Source organism: Penicillium cinerascens, assembly GCF_028974065.1.
Source record: "Penicillium cinerascens strain IBT 15544 chromosome Unknown scaffold_4_segment0_segment1, whole genome shotgun sequence".
NCBI lineage: Eukaryota > Fungi > Ascomycota > Eurotiomycetes > Eurotiales > Aspergillaceae > Penicillium > Penicillium cinerascens.
The window spans coordinates 330,601-346,195 of NW_026695298.1; the positions used below are offsets into that span (position 1 = coordinate 330,601).

Sequence of the window (15,595 nt, forward strand, 5' to 3'; positions counted from 1 at the left end):
GCACTCAGAAAGCCGGACGTTACCATCAGTCATTGGAACACGTCAAGGTAAAAAATGAACACGAAAAATGGGCGATGGGAAAAACGAGCGGGAAATCTCATGACAGGTCGCTCAGCAGATACTCAACAGCTCCTTGAACACTACCGCCGGTGCGACGCAGAGCTTCAATGTTTCGCTCAAACTCAAAGAAGCCCATATCGTTCAACTGGCGGAGCTGATCAGCGTAGCGTTCCTCCGGGGGTCGGTTGTCCGGTGGCTGTGGGGCGCCGAAGCCACCACCGTAGCCACCACCTCCGAGCAAAGCTGCCAGTGGATTTGTACCAGCCGCGCCTCCTTCTCCACCTTGTCCACCTTGTCCACCCATCGCCTGCATCATCTGTTGCATCAGTGCAGGGTCACGCAGGAACGGGTTTTGCTGAGGATTGAAAGGGTTGATGCCCTGACCACCACCATTGCCAAATAGAGCCGGGTTGAGCATTGATGCAAAGGGATTTTGAGCCTGGGCTTGAGCCTGACCAGCCTCGGGAGTCTGTCCCTCTCCAGCAGCAGACCGCTCTGTAGTGCCCTGGCCACCTTGCGTGCCAGTGGGCTGGGTGTTACCAGCTGCAGCGGGATTGCCAAAAGGATTGGCACCCCCAAAGAGCTGTGCGAATGGGTTTCCAAGGGGATTCTGCCCCATTTGAGCAAACGGATTGGGAGGAGGGTTTTGCTGCGGATTGTTCTGACCGTCTTGAGCGGTGGTGTTGGTCAAGCCTGGAGCGGGAAAGGAAGCCTCGCCGCCCATACCACCACCCATACCACCCATCGCTCGTTGCATTTGCATCATCTGGCGAATGTGATTGGGATCAGTCAGCATCCGGCGGAACTCCGGGCTTTCCAACATCGATCGCGCCATAGGTCCCATATCACGGAGCATGGGGTTTTGTTGGATCATCATATCGATCATCGCGGGGTTCTGCAGAGCCTCGTTGATCTGTGACTGGAATTGGGGGTTCTCAAGCATGTTCAACATTTGGTCAGAGTCCGGAGGAGGGCCCATCTAGATTCAATGGCATATGTCAGTATATCCGAACGTGACCGCGGTTGCCGACGAGCAAGTCATATGATATCAGGGCTCACTTACCCCACCATCTGGGCCGAAGAGACCTGCCCCAGGAAGCTGGGCAAACCCAGCATATCGTGCACCAGTAAGACCAGCCAAAGGGTTGTTGCCAGTGCCAGCAGCGAGGTTGGTGGGGACACCAGCCGCGGGTTGATTCGGGGTGGTGCCAGCAGGTGCCGTTGTTGAGCTGGATTGGCCAGTCGGGTTCGGGCGCTGCTGGTTGCTTGCGGCACTTTTAACTAAGTGGATGGTGTGACCATCCTTGATCTTGTAGCTCTCTAGCGTCTCATTGTCTTTCAGAACACGACCGGAGTAGATCAGACGCTGGCGTTCGGCGGGGGTATCGGCATAATCAGAGCTCGATAGCTTCTGCTTCAGTTCCGAGACCGGCGTGGAGACAGGAAGGCTCAGGGTGAACTTGGCATCGGTGGAGGACTTGACGGTGAAGGTAATGGAGGTATCCTCAGCAACACCGGTGTCATCGGCCATGTTGGCAGGTTGGAAGAAGCCGACGTGTGGGGTTGGGGACTTTGGTGGGAATGATAGATCGAGGGGTTCGGCACAGGATGTAGCCGGATCAGGATAACAAATGATCGCACTGCTTAGCGGAAACAAGACAGCAATGCCTGGAGCAGACGGAGGCAAAGAGGGTTAGGTCAGATAGCGAGGTGCTTCATAGTCCAGCAATTACATAACAGGGCGGTGATTGCAGAAGGCGGTCGAATCCGATCGTTGAGCCGCACGTGACCGACAGCTTCGCACTGCAATTTTGCACCTCTGCACCTTTCCTTCCCGCAAGCACATTCTCTTGTTTCCCACCCCCAATCGTGGATCATCTTTACGGAGGAGTCTTCTTTTCCAACTGACTCCATCCGGCAGCAATGGGATTGATGTGATAATCCTATCCTGTGGACTGCAATTGCGTGTACAAATCGCGTCTTTCTGCTTCGTGTGTTTGGGGGGGGACCCGTGAGCTAGCTGCCCACCATGGCTACCACCTCGCACATGTTCATGTACTCCCTGACGATCCAGCCTCCGACTGCGATCACCCAGGCCATCCTGGGTCAGTTTGCTGGGACCAAGGAGCAGCAGATCGTCACTGCATCCGGTTCCAAGCTTACCATCCACCGTCCGGACCCGACTCAGGGAAAGGTCGTGCCGATCTTTTCGCAGAATGTCTTCGGCATCATCCGCTCACTGGCAGCGTTCAGACTGGCTGGAAGCAATAAAGGTATGTCTTTGATTTAGCCCGTGTTTTCATTTACGAGTTCAACTTAGTGATTCTTCAAGCTTTCCGGGTAGCACGGTCCTGGTTTTCTGAGCCGGCCCCTTGACGGGCGGGGGACCTGCCCCGGCCAGCAACGTTGACGCTGTTAACACACGTTTACGAAACTGTGCTGAGACAATTTTGATTTATTTAGATTACATTATCATCGGCTCGGACTCGGGTCGCATCACCATCATCGAGTATGTCCCCTCGCAGAACCGTTTCAACCGGATCCATCTGGAAACATTTGGCAAGTCTGGTGTTCGAAGGGTAGTTCCAGGGCAATATCTCGCCGTGGACCCCAAGGGACGTGCGTGCTTGATTGCGTCGGTGGAAAAGAACAAGCTGGTCTATGTTTTGAACCGCAACTCCCAGGCGGAGCTCACCATTTCGTCCCCCCTCGAGGCGCACAAGGCACAAACCATTGTGTTTGCAATGATATCTCTGGATGTGGGCTACGAGAACCCTGTCTTCGCTGCGTTGGAAGTGGATTATTCCGAAGCGGACCAAGATTCCACTGGTCAGGCATACGCAGAAATTGAGAAAGTCTTGGTGTACTATGAGCTTGACCTCGGTCTCAACCACGTTGTCCGCAAATGGTCTGAGCCTGTCGACCGCACCGCGAACATGTTGTTCCAGGTCCCTGGAGGTGCGGACGGCCCCAGCGGTGTACTGGTATGTGCCGAGGACAGCGTCACATATCGCCACTCTAATCAGGATGCGTTCCGTGTGCCTATCCCACGTCGGAGTGGACCGACTGAGAACCCCGAACGGAAGCGGACTATCGTTTCTGGCGTGATGCACAAGATGCGAGGTGCATTCTTCTTCCTTCTCCAAACAGATGACGGTGACATGTTCAAGCTCACGCTTGATATGGTGGAAGATGACAATGGTCAATTGACGGGCGAGGTCCAGAGACTTAAGATCAAATATTTCGATACCGTCCCAGTCGCATCAAATCTTCTGATTCTCAAGAGCGGTTTCCTTTATGTCGCCAGCGAATCGGGCAACCACCACTTCTACCAATTTGAGAAGCTTGGTGATGATGATGTGGAACTTGAATTCTCAAGCGATGACTACTCTGCCGACCCATCTGTCCCATACGACCCGATTTTCTTCCGCCCCCGGGCCGCAGAGAATCTCAATCTCATGGAAACCTTGGGTTCCCTCAATCCATTGATTGACAGCAAAGTTGCCAATCTCACTGAGGATGACGCCCCACAAATCTACTCAGTTTGCGGCACTGGTGCTCGCAGTACTTTCCGAACCCTTAAGCACGGATTAGAAGTTTCTGAGATTGTGGAATCGGAGCTCCGAACGGTGCCCTCCGCCGTCTGGACGACTAAGTTGACACGACACGATGAGTACGATGCGTACATTGTTCTCTCATTTGCCAATGGTACTCTGGTCTTGGGAATTGGCGAGATCGTGGAGGAGGTCAGCGATACTGGTTTCCTCTCCACAGCACCTACGCTAGCTGTGCAACAACTGGGCGAGGATTCTTTGATTCAAGTGCATCCTCGTGGTATTCGCCACCTACTTTCAGACCGTCGAGTCAACGAGTGGCCCGCGCCGCAACATCGTTCAATCGTGGCTGCGGCTACGAACGAGCGCCAGGTAGCAGTGGCTCTCAGCTCTGGCGAGATCGTGTACTTCGAAATGGATAACGATGGTACGCTGGCTGAATATGACGAGAGACGTCAAATGTCTGGCACCGTCACTTCCCTAAGCCTGGGCCAGGTTCCTGATGGCCGAGTCCGCAGCTCTTTCCTGGCTGTCGGCTGTGATGACTCAACTGTCCGCATCCTCAGTCTGGACCCAGACTCCACTCTGGAAAACAAGTCCGTCCAAGCCCTGACGTCTGCTCCCTCGTCACTGAGTATCATGGCCATGGCCGATTCAAGCTCTGGTGGAACCACACTTTATCTGCACATTGGTCTTTACTCCGGTGTTTACCTTCGTACCGTTCTGGATGAAGTCACTGGCGAGCTGTCGGATACTCGGACACGCTTCTTGGGCGCAAAGCCCGTCAAACTGTCACAGGTCTCTGTCAAGGGCCAAACCGCCGTCCTGGCTCTTAGCTCCCGCTCATGGCTTGGATATTCCGATACCCAAACCAGGGGCTTTATGCTCACGCCGCTGGACTATGTTCCTCTCGAGTGGGGTTGGAACTTCTCCAGTGAGCAGTGTGTCGAGGGTATGATCGGTATCCAAGGCCGCAACCTCAGGTACGTTTATCATTCCAGCATGTGCATTGATACCCCAACATCCCTCCTTGATCATATGATGAAAATAAGGGCCCGAATATTTATGTGGACAAACTTTTTTATTTATTTTCCAATTGTTCCTACTGAGATCATTTTCTATCTTTCACCGTCTTGCAATTTCACTTGGCGTTGAGACATTGTCACTGACAAATACTAGGATTTTCTCCATCGAGAAACTCGACAACAACATGCTTCAGGAATCTATTCCTCTTGCTTACACACCGCGTCGCTTTGTTCAACACCCGGAGCAACCGCTGTTCTACGTCATCGAATCGGATAACAACGTCCTGTCTCCTGCTACTCGGGAGAGTCTCATTCAAGATTCGAAGACTCAAACCAATGGCGAGTTTGCGGTCTTGCCACCAGAAGAATTTGGATATCCTCGCGGTACTGGTCATTGGGCCTCATGTATCCAAATTGTGGACCCGGTCTCTTCAAAGTCGGTGGTGTTTACTCTCGATCTCGAAGAGAACGAAGCAGCAGTCAGCGTTGCTGCTGTGCCATTCGCGAGTCAAGACGGCGAGACCTTCTTGGTTGTTGGAACTGCCAAGGATATGGTTGCCCTGCCCCCATCCTCCGCTGGCGGCTTTATTCACATCTACCGATTCCAGGAGGATGGCCGCGAGCTGGAATTTATCCACAAGACCAAGGTCGAGGAGCCACCTCTTGCTCTGCTTGCCTTCCAGGGTAAGGTTCTTGCTGGCGTTGGCTCAATTCTTCGTCTGTACGACCTCGGCATGAAGCAGCTTCTCCGCAAGTGCCAGGCCCCGGTCGTCCCCAAGACCATTGTGGGCCTGCAGACGCAAGGCAGCCGAATCGTGGTGAGCGATGTCCGCGAGAGTGTTACTTATGTCGTCTACAAGTACCAGGAGAATATCCTTATTCCCTTCGTCGACGACTCCATCTCTCGGTGGACAACCTCGACAGCCATGGTCGATTATGAAACCGTCGCCGGTGGTGACAAGTTTGGTAACCTGTGGTTGATGCGATGCCCGACCAAGGTTTCGGAAGAGGCCGACGAGGATGGATCCGGTGCCCATCTTGTTCACGAGCGAGGCTACCTGCAGGGAACTCCCCACCGTCTCGAGCTGATGGTCCACTACTACACGCAAGATGTCCCCACCAGCATTCACAAAGCCCAGCTGGTGGCTGGTGGGCGTGACATTGTTGTATGGACCGGCTTCCAGGGCACGATCGGCATGTTCGTGCCGTTCGTCAGCCGCGAGGACGTTGACTTCTTCCAAAGCCTGGAAATGCAGCTTGCCGTGCAGCAGCCTCCTCTGGCAGGACGAGACCACCTGATCTACCGCGGCTATTATGCACCCTCCAAGGGGGTCATTGACGGCGACCTCTGCGAGATGTATTTCCTACTGCCCAACGATACGAAAATGATGATTGCGGGGGAGCTGGATCGCTCCGTGCGCGAAATCGAGCGCAAGATTTCGGATATGCGAACTCGGGTGGCGTACTAATTCTTTTTACGGGGCAGGTCGGCGTCTGATCACGGCGTTTGTGCTCTGGGCTTCAGATACCTAGGTACCTGTTAATCGATACCACTTGGCGGCATTGACCGCATTCTTGTATCATGGCTTCTGCCACTTCCCTTTCTCTTCTTAGACATCTCTTCGGAGCACGTCTCTTGCCTCGCTCGGTCTGCCGTCTTCACTCGGCTAATCTTGAGCTGGATGCAGGCCGCCCGTCCATGACGAGTGACCTGTATGAGACAAGAAGAAGCGTGGACACCACGCGTCGACGTTTTTTGAGTACGGTTTTGTCCGCATTGCACCACGGACATACACCGTAATTTATCTGTCGGGATATCCCACCCGTAAGTCTAGGTAGTGATTTCGATAGAAATGGATTTACAATTGGAGTATCCGTGGGTCCCGTGTCCCGTATACTAGGATGTTGAAGTAAAAGACCACCGGATTGATCGGCGACGAGGTCGATCGGCCAACCGAAAAGAAACCGAGATGTCTCAACGCAGGGTGTGAACGATTAGCCCGCGATCCCGTAAACTGCGACCAGCACCCACTCGGCATGGACAAAGTGTCGGTTAAGGGCGGAAATATCTGGGGCCTCCCGAAACACCGGCTACCGTCGTCAGTTTCTCCTCGGGAAAGTCATGATGGAGCCGCGATGGTGTCATGTTGGGGGCCGAACATGGAAGACTGGTCAGTTTGATGAGCAGCTTTCGGAAGAGTTGTCGGCTGACCATATAACGGAACCTTTTCTCGTGCTTACATCCCCAAATGCTATTGTGGCTTGTTGTTACTGATTGGCCATATCAATCACACAAAGACCGAGCGTCGGGGAATGTGAGTGGCCCACCACGGTTGGTCTGCGCCAAGTGGAGTCTCGAAGGGCGTGCATGTCGGCGTGAGGCGCGATCCACCGACTCTAGACCCGCCCGAGTCAAGCTTGTGCTTCGACGAGTCTCGAGGTGCCCTTGGGAGGAACGAGAGAAGCCACGGACATGCGGTTTCGGGCTTCGTATCGGCATGGTGCAATGTGCAATGTGCAAGGTGCATGACACCCATGACACCCATGACGTCCTGTGGCGCCCGGACAAGGGCTAAAGTAAAGTCTAGGAATGTCAATCCAAGGGCGTGCGCATGCGACCGATGTAGGAGCTGCCCCGCCAATCACTCTGATCGGCTCCGTCCGACTTAGCCTTTAACTGCAGCTCCAGACGACGGGCGTTGGTCAGTTCTGCTACAAGCTATCGGAGGCGGAACGTGACTCACGGCGATTTGAAATCATCTTCAACTCGTTCTAGTCAAAGTGAAGGAAGGGTCTATAAGACGGGGCTTCTCCTGGACCCTGTTGTATACGCGGTTGTCGACGGCTCCACTTTATACTACTTTTTTTTTGTGGTCCCTTGATCCTTTTACTACTCACTTATTGACCCTTTCGCGTCTTGCTTTCTCCGTTCTACTTTTCTCCAGACCTACACCTTGATCCCTCTTGACTCCAAAGGCGCGATACAATGGTTGCGACCTCAGTCATAAGCAGGACCTCCGAGTCCCTGGATGTCTTCACTCGGCGTTCACAGCCCAAAATAGACATCAACCTGGAAGGTCAGACACCTGGGCTCGTCAACTCCTATACAACTGGCGACCAGATTGAAGGCACTGCGACGATCACCGTGGAGCATGAGACGCGTTTTGATGAGGTGGAGATTGTTCTACAAGGTAAGAATACTCCGGTATCTTCTGGTGGTATCGTATCTAATTCAATATAGGCACATCGCACACCACAGTAGAACGAGCAGCATGTCCCGGCCGTACAGGGTCCCAGCAGATGTTTTTAAAGCTGCGCCAACCTATCGAAGAGACAGAATACCCAACCCCGCGACTGCTCGAAGCTGGTTGCAAGTACACCTTCCCCTTCACATTCGTCGTCCCCGAACAATTGCTACCCCAGGTGTGCACACACGCCAGGAGCAACCACCAAATCCACCGATCTCACACCATGCTCCCACCGACATTGGGCGATCCCATAATGGCTGGAAATGGAAAGACTCTTCTCGATGATATGGCACCGGATACGACCCAGATCTCATATATCATCCGCGTGGCGGTCATGAAGAGGTCGTCAACAGACCACCGTCAGGTCAAGGCACTGGCCAATGTCGCCAAAAAGGTCCGCATCATTCCAACGGTCGAAGAGGAGCCTCCTATCAACACCGTCGATCACGCCTACTACTGTACCCGGAAGGAGAAGAGCGTAAAGCGCGGATTCCTGCGCGGCAAGCTGGGCCGCTTGGTAGCTTCCTCATCGCAGCCCAAGCCGATTCGACTATCCCCTCCCAGCTGTGAACCCCGTGACACCGTCAGCACCGTGGCTACCGTCCAGCTTCGATTCGAGCCCGTGGGCAACGAGCAGCCGCCTCGTCTCGGCTCCATGGCCAGCAAGCTCAAAGTGAACACTTTCTACAGTGTGACTCCCTGGGAGGATTTCCCCTGTCAGTCTGGTACCATGCCCTTCTCCCAGATCGGACAAGCCCTCTTCACCGACTCTGTTGCTCTGTCGACAATGTGTGTGGCATCCGCACAGTGGCAGAAGCACTCCGCCCTGTCTGACACGGATCGCCGCGACTCATTCAACTCGACTTGCTCGACTTGCTCGGCAGACTCAACCGGCCCATCTACTTCCTTCTCTGGAGACACCTACTACACCGCATCAGTCGTGGTTCCCATCACGCTCCCCAAAAACAAGACATTCGTGCCGACGTTTCACTCATGCCTGATGTCTCGCACCTACTCACTCGACCTCTCAGTGACGTATCAAACCCCGGGTGCAAACGTCCTCACGCCTACCGTCTATCTCCGACTGCCAATCCAGATCATCTCCCAGTCCAAGTGTGACTCTCTCAAGTCAGCCATCGAGGGAGTGATTATCACGCAGGAAGAAATGAACGCCTTTTTCCAACCCCGATCTGTAACTCCGCTTGTGAGTGAAGCAGTCATCGATGTGAACTTGGCACCACCCGAGTACTCGGAGACCATTTCTTCTACCGTACCCCGCTTGCAAGCTGCTACTTGAGCATTGAATCCGTGCACATGTTTGTCTTTCTGCTTGATAATACCCCATTCTCATGCCTTGCATTCATTAAAAGTTGCGTTCATTTCATTCCGAGCCTTTTTTTTTTGTTGAAATATACCCCCTTTTTTGCCTATGTCCGCTACGGAGCGCAAAAATGGATGTTTCTAGCACATAATCAATCTTCTACCTAATCAACCACATTATTGAAACTTCTTGCTCCTTTTGAAATGGCTCTTACTCCCAGAACACTCAAGTAGCGCAGCTAAACCTCTTGAAAAAGTGATATTGGGGAATTACTGCGGCGAAGTAATACAAAGCTACTCCTCAACAACCTTGCTATCATCGACGAAAACAGCGACATTTGGAAGGCGTCTACCGATACTCTGCACCGTCCTTGGGTGAACCAGCAAGCCAGGCCCGAGGACGACACGCGAGACGCTCGTGAAATAAGACTAACCGATCCCAGCATAATGAGTCAGGTATGCAATATACAACATCGCCCACGGATCCAAAACACAAACCTTGAGACAACCACCGAGCCTGTGGCCCAACTGCGGGTTCAATCGCGGCGTAGTCCCGTGTCCAAAGCGAAAATGGACCTTGTCCGATCCTCTGGATTTCAATATCCACGCGATCCGGATACGTATGCTCTGCAGTGCCGGAGCACTGAGTCTTGGGAAGCACAGTATCCGTTCACGATATCGAAGAACTAGGTCGATTTGATTCAGTCGGGGAAAAGTCACTCCGCGGAGGATTCTATTGTTATCGACCAAGTCGTCGAAAGGGACGGCGAGTAAATGACCATATTCGACAAAGTTGGCGTATGTCTGAAGGCGCGCTTCTTTGACTTTAGCGAATCGCTGATGAAAGGAGCTGTTTTTGTTGGTTGGGGCTTTCCAGATGTAGGGGATGGTTTGGTCGAACCAGAGTCTGTTCAAGGTAACTAGATCGCACAGTGAATTACGACGGCCGCGACCCTTGTGATATTTTCCATTTCCCCGTTCTGAATGATCGAGAATTTCCACGAGCCACCTGATTATTTCAGCAACCAGGTTGCGAGTTGAGAGCACTTTCTGGGCAGCCGTATCTGGCAAAGTGTCCCCATTCTTGATTGCAATGTTCTTGGTCATTTTTCTTGACAAGATGTTCCCAATTTCCCATGTCAAAAGATAATATTTGGTGATGAGACGTGTGGAGTGGAGAAGATTCCATTGGAAGTTCGTTGTTTATATGCTCGCCTTGTTTGTGGAAATTCCCTTTGATTGTAACTGGAACCGACCTTCCAAGCGATTCTCACCAGATAGCCCCATTTCTCAGGCAGTTACAATGAACTGATTTTGCTATGGCTTATATCACAGAAAGGTGGATAGACCCGAGCATAACTGAGTTATGGCACTCTATGCCGACATTCAATCGTCTATATTTATCTTTTACCCATCATTTCTGCATTCCAAAGTTCCTGTCTTCCGTGTCTATGAGCACCTAATGACTGGATTCTCATCATTGTCGACCTTGGCTATGAGTATGTCCCACGAAAATTCAACACATGAAAGGTCTCCTGTAAGCTCATCGAGTGTATCTCGGGGTGAGATAAGCCCTAAACTCTGGACATATCGGGCACCCTGATAGCCCCATGTCAGATATGAGGAGCATGGCGGCCTAAATTACGATGCGATATCACACTAATAAGCAATGATCGGTCAACCAAGTCGAGAGCATCGAATCGACCGGTTCCATTTTATTCCCCCAAGAAGACCATGCTCTTAGATACGGCAGCAGAACCGGTATCTATCACACTAGGTTGTAATGATGGGAGATTGTAGGCCTTATCATTTGATAACGAGTTACGTTCGGCTTTGACGAATCATAAGGTTAAAGTGCTTGGCCAAGAACAGTGAACGTGGATATCGCGTGGGGTGGCATGATGTAGAATTTGGTTGACAGCAGCGACGATCCCGAGCTAATCGAGATTGTGCATGTATCAAGCAAGCGGTGAGCGGTAATACTTTCCTTTGCCCGGGGACCACTGCCATTTGAAGAATCAGCATCATCGAGTTCACGGAGCCGAGGGACTGTAACAGGGCACTAGTAAACGAAAACGGCGGTCAACACAGTTACTATTTCCACAGACATCTTCGACTGAAATCCGTGGGGTACTAGACGCTCTGCGAGGATGGCCGTGCTTCATGCGAGGGATTTTTTGGAGATGAATGAAAATTTTCCGCGTCGCAGCATTTCTGGGAGTTCTTTTGAATGCCATATACGCGAGCTAATAAGAGATATAGGTTACGAGGCCGTTCTTCCGGCTGTCAAACAGATAACCCTTGCTTGGCTGGCAGTGGGTGATCAGTGACGTGTCTCCGGAGTCACAACCATTCCCAATCGAAAGACTCGGAATGCATTCCAGTAAGTTTAGGCGAAGGAATTCTTCAAAATGGATGTGTCGCGACCAGAATGGTCTGATCCAGATTAGATGCAATAGTGGCAAAAGTGTACCAGGGCCCTCTATGAAAACAGCAGTCCTTTCCTATCGAAGAGCGTCGCGTATTCTTGCCCGTGCCCGGGAACACTTGCTATCCCGCTATCTGAAACTTAGTTAGGAACCATGTCTCTAAATGAAAAACGGTCCTCGATTTGCATGGACTAACATGGGACTAACGCTTCTAGTCACCCATTGGCTTCCATCGGGCAAAAACGCCACAACCTAAGCGATCTCTTCCACATCGTCCACATCGTCCATATTTGGAACCGCGGAACTGCAGGGGTGTTCTGAAGAGTATACTCCACATATCCCGGGCCGGCGGACTGTAAACACTTCAAATTCCCAGTCCCGTGTTGAGCGGCCCAGACTCACAGCTGAAGTGGCGTTGTACTTGTGCCATAGGGTTCGAGCAAGGGTTTGAGTAAGGCTGTGCGCCACCCCTTGAAAGCCACATATGCAAGACAGCCGGCGTGGCCGTCTCGCGCATAACTGCTTAAAAGGTCGGCGATCCGGGAAGGGATCCCGAAATAGGAAGTTTCCCATTCGATAAGGAAGACGGGAATGGGATGTTTACGGTCAATTGTCGCTGCCGCACATCGGTGGTCATATCTTAGAGCACGTACGATAATGTCCGCGTTGCTAACGACCACATCCATGGGTGGACATGGCCCCATCTATCTGCCGCTACCTGCACATTTTTTCCGGGGCGCATCGAGGCCGGCCCATTTTCTTCCGCTGCGAACCAACGCCGTGTGTGTAGTTTCGTCGCCACCCGTTCCGTCTAGGTACGAGAAGGAGTGTAGGTGATGCCCACATTGGCACCGTGACTGATGGGATCATGAGAAAAATTCCCTCCCGATTCTTTTCGCGATCGCAAGGTTTTGTTTTGGAGGGAGCGTCCTGTTTGGGTAAGAAGGCCCCCCGGTTACCCCAATGCACTTGGCTCGTGCTTCGGGGCAACACAAATGAAAAACCGGTCAAAATGTCTTACAAAGTCTCTGCCCGTAGGCCCGACCGAACATTTCCCGTACCTGGTTAAGACCTCGCATAGCTGATGATGTTGTATGTATTCATTGTATCTTTTGCTGCTAGGGGCCGGGCGCATGATACAGATTTGTCGGACGGGCCGTCCAATGCACAGTGTTCGCCGAAGGTACCTACGCCTTCGAAACCCGGGAAGCCGGGCCGGTGGCCACCGGGGCGAGATTGAGTATACATACAAGGGAATGGGCAGATCGACCGGCAATGAACCAGATCGTGTCAGCCACAACCTTCCAGAAGCAGAGATTTCGCAACACGATCCATGGCAGACCAAAGTCTCTTACGATGCTCAGCGGGAGATGCCCAATCAACCGGGGCGAGGACCAGTCGGACCCGACTGCCACGGCAAGAATGGTGGATCGCCTTCTCCAAACATTCTAGTAGCGCACGCGTGTGGTATGTAGTGGAACCGGGCCGGAGGCTGTGAGGCATTTAAGAGGGGAACCGACGTAATTCGCCCTCCCCCACACTCAAAAAAAGTGGATTTTCGGGCGTTGGAGTGCGGTTCGATTGCGGGGGAACAACGGTAGGTGGGATTCTGGAAATCCGGGGACAGACCGCCTCGATCTAGGGAGTTGTATCGAGTGTTATTGAAGGTGTAGCAAGAAACAAAGATGAAGAACAAGGAGAACAGGACGCGAATGATAAGATCGACACCACGAGAAAAACGGTTTATCCCTTATCTCGCTGTGGGGGCGTTTTTCAGTGGCGGAGATACGAAGATACGAAGATACGGTAACCACCCCTTTCGCGCCACCCGAGAGGTTTAGCACCCGGCCCTAAGCCGCTTCTGGGTGCGGCGCAAAGGCTTTAAAAGGTCTCATCAGTCCCCGCGAGATGTAACCCCAAGCCGCCCTTTTTCTTTTGCACTTGTCAAATCGATATCGTCAGCATGTCTTCAGAAAAGAAACAAGACGAGTCCTTGACTTACGTCTCTTCCAATGTCGGCCAGGTGACTGAAGGCTCGCATGATCCCGTCTTCGGTGAAATCACGGAAGATGGTCCGAACTATCGCAACGTACGTGTTTTGTCCAGGTGGTGACGGTCCTCGTTCTCGCTAACTGGCCCTCAGGTAGGATGGTTGGGCACGGCCGTGCTGATGATGAAAACCCAAATTGGTCTCGGTGTTCTTTCCATCCCCGTAGCCTTCGACTCCCTGGGTGTCATTCCCGGGGTGATTGTCTTGTGTGCCATTGCTGCCATTACGACGTGGTCCGACTATATTATTGGTGTTTTCAAACTGAGGCATCGTGAGGTCTACGGCATTGACGATGTCGGTGAGCTTCTTCTGGGGAAGCCCGGCCGAATCATTCTGGGAGGTGCCTTTATTCTCTGTGAGTCCCCTTCCCTGCAAACACTTGATGCCGGTTGCTGACTCGTCGTAGGGTGGATCTTCGTCGCCGGCTCCGGTATGCTGGGCATCTCCATCGGTCTCAACGCCGTCTCCTCCCACGCCACCTGCACCGCCGTCTACGTCGCCGTGGCCGCCATAGTTACATTTTCGCTCGGCAGTATCCAAACATTAGGTCGCATCTCGTGGCTTGCGTGGTTGGGTCTTGTTTGCATTCTTACTTCGAGTGGGTAGTCCTTTCCACCCCGTGGGTCCCATGAGGCTAACCCATCCCCACAGTTCTTATCGTCACCATCGCCGTTGGGATCCAGGACCGCCCTTCCGCCGTACCCGCAGACCTTGTCTGGGTTCCCGATTATAAAATTGTCAATGGCGATGTATCATTCACCGATGCAATCACCGCGGTCTCGACGATGGTGTTCGCCTACGCCGGCACCCCCGCCTTCTTCTCCATCGCATCCGAGATGCGTGATCCCGCCCACTACAACCGATCCCTGATACTCTGCCAGTCCGTGGTGACTGGATTCTACCTTGCGATCGGCGTTGTCATCTACTATTTCTGTGGATCCTACGTTTCCTCCCCCGCCCTCGGATCGGCAGGCCCGACCGTGAAGATTGTGAGCTACGGCTTCGCTCTCCCTGGCTTGATCGTCAGTACACTACTATTTATCCACGTAAGTACTTTTCAAACGATGTTACTGTCGCCGTGCTCATCCTTCCTAGATCACGGCCAAATATATGTTTGTCCGCATCCTCTACGGCTCCCGCCATTTGGTAGCCAATACCGTCGTCCACTGGGCCGTTTGGATCGGCTGCACTTTGGGCACCACGGTGATTGCCTACATTATTGCCAGTGCTATTCCCGTATTTGGTGATCTTGTCTCACTCGTCGGTGCCTTGCTTGGTACACCGATGTGCTTCCAGCCCATGGCCGGCATGTGGCTGTACGACAACTGGAGCAAGGGCCGAGACTTCCGAACCACCAAGTGGATGTTGATGGTTGGGTGGTGTGCCTTTATCATAGTGGCTGGAACATTCTTGATGATTGGAGGTACTTACGGGTCTATTGTGACCATTATTGACAGTTACAAACAGTCGGGAGGTTCGGCCGCCTGGTCTTGCGCCGACAACTCATCGTAAAGCGAGCTCAGATATCAGGATATCAATATGGCTTCTGGAGAGCCAAGGACTCGTTTTGCATCCACCGTCTATCCATGTACAGTTAGAACATATAGAATACCGAGGTCATGCTAAGCCCGGCAGCAACGTTCATGCGTAAAGACGGGTCCAGGGGCTCTGATGCAATCGGGCCCGCGCCAAGCAATGCGGTTTCACCTTGTTTCCCCACCAGACTCTAGACCACGATCGGATCTCGCACAAGGCTATCAACACCTTGCTACTTTACTAGGCTAATCACTAGCCTGACTGGAGCTTCTCACCCGACGGAAAACCGACTGGTTTCCCAACCCTGAGACTTAGTGCCGAGGTGATCTCTATACCCCTCTCTCGCTCGATTTCGTCACATAGGATCTGGACG

At 52.7% G+C, this 15,595-nt stretch overlaps 5 protein-coding genes across 5 annotated transcripts; 3 read left to right on the top strand and 2 right to left on the bottom strand.

Moving 5' to 3' along the window:
- Positions 1-97: 97 nt before the first annotated feature.
- N7498_009214 (ubiquitin domain-containing protein DSK2) lies at positions 98-1,591 on the bottom strand (the record flags this gene model as incomplete). The annotated part of the gene is made up of 2 exons (XM_058456270.1): positions 98-1,039; positions 1,124-1,591. The coding sequence occupies 2 exons, from the start codon at positions 1,589-1,591 to the stop codon at positions 98-100; spliced, it is 1,410 nt and encodes a 469-aa protein (XP_058303169.1).
- A 498-nt stretch (positions 1,592-2,089) lies between these two features.
- N7498_009215 (DDB1/RSE1 family protein) lies at positions 2,090-6,108 on the top strand (the record flags this gene model as incomplete). Its single annotated transcript, XM_058456271.1, has 3 exons — positions 2,090-2,333; positions 2,524-4,597; positions 4,794-6,108. The coding sequence occupies 3 exons, from the start codon at positions 2,090-2,092 to the stop codon at positions 6,106-6,108; spliced, it is 3,633 nt and encodes a 1,210-aa protein (XP_058303170.1).
- A 1,517-nt stretch (positions 6,109-7,625) lies between these two features.
- Positions 7,626-9,184, top strand: N7498_009216 (arrestin (or S-antigen), N-terminal domain protein; the record flags this gene model as incomplete). Its single annotated transcript, XM_058456272.1, has 2 exons — positions 7,626-7,830; positions 7,881-9,184. 2 exons carry the CDS (start codon positions 7,626-7,628, stop codon positions 9,182-9,184), a joined length of 1,509 nt encoding a protein of 502 aa, XP_058303171.1.
- A 317-nt stretch (positions 9,185-9,501) lies between these two features.
- Positions 9,502-10,314, bottom strand: N7498_009217 (uncharacterized protein; the record flags this gene model as incomplete). Its single annotated transcript, XM_058456273.1, has 2 exons — positions 9,502-9,636; positions 9,706-10,314. The coding sequence occupies 2 exons, from the start codon at positions 10,312-10,314 to the stop codon at positions 9,502-9,504; spliced, it is 744 nt and encodes a 247-aa protein (XP_058303172.1).
- Positions 10,315-13,599: 3,285 nt separating this feature from the next.
- N7498_009218 (uncharacterized protein) lies at positions 13,600-15,198 on the top strand (the record flags this gene model as incomplete). The annotated part of the gene is made up of 5 exons (XM_058456274.1): positions 13,600-13,725; positions 13,780-14,041; positions 14,093-14,284; positions 14,338-14,732; positions 14,782-15,198. The coding sequence occupies 5 exons, from the start codon at positions 13,600-13,602 to the stop codon at positions 15,196-15,198; spliced, it is 1,392 nt and encodes a 463-aa protein (XP_058303173.1).
- Positions 15,199-15,595: the final 397 nt, after the last annotated feature.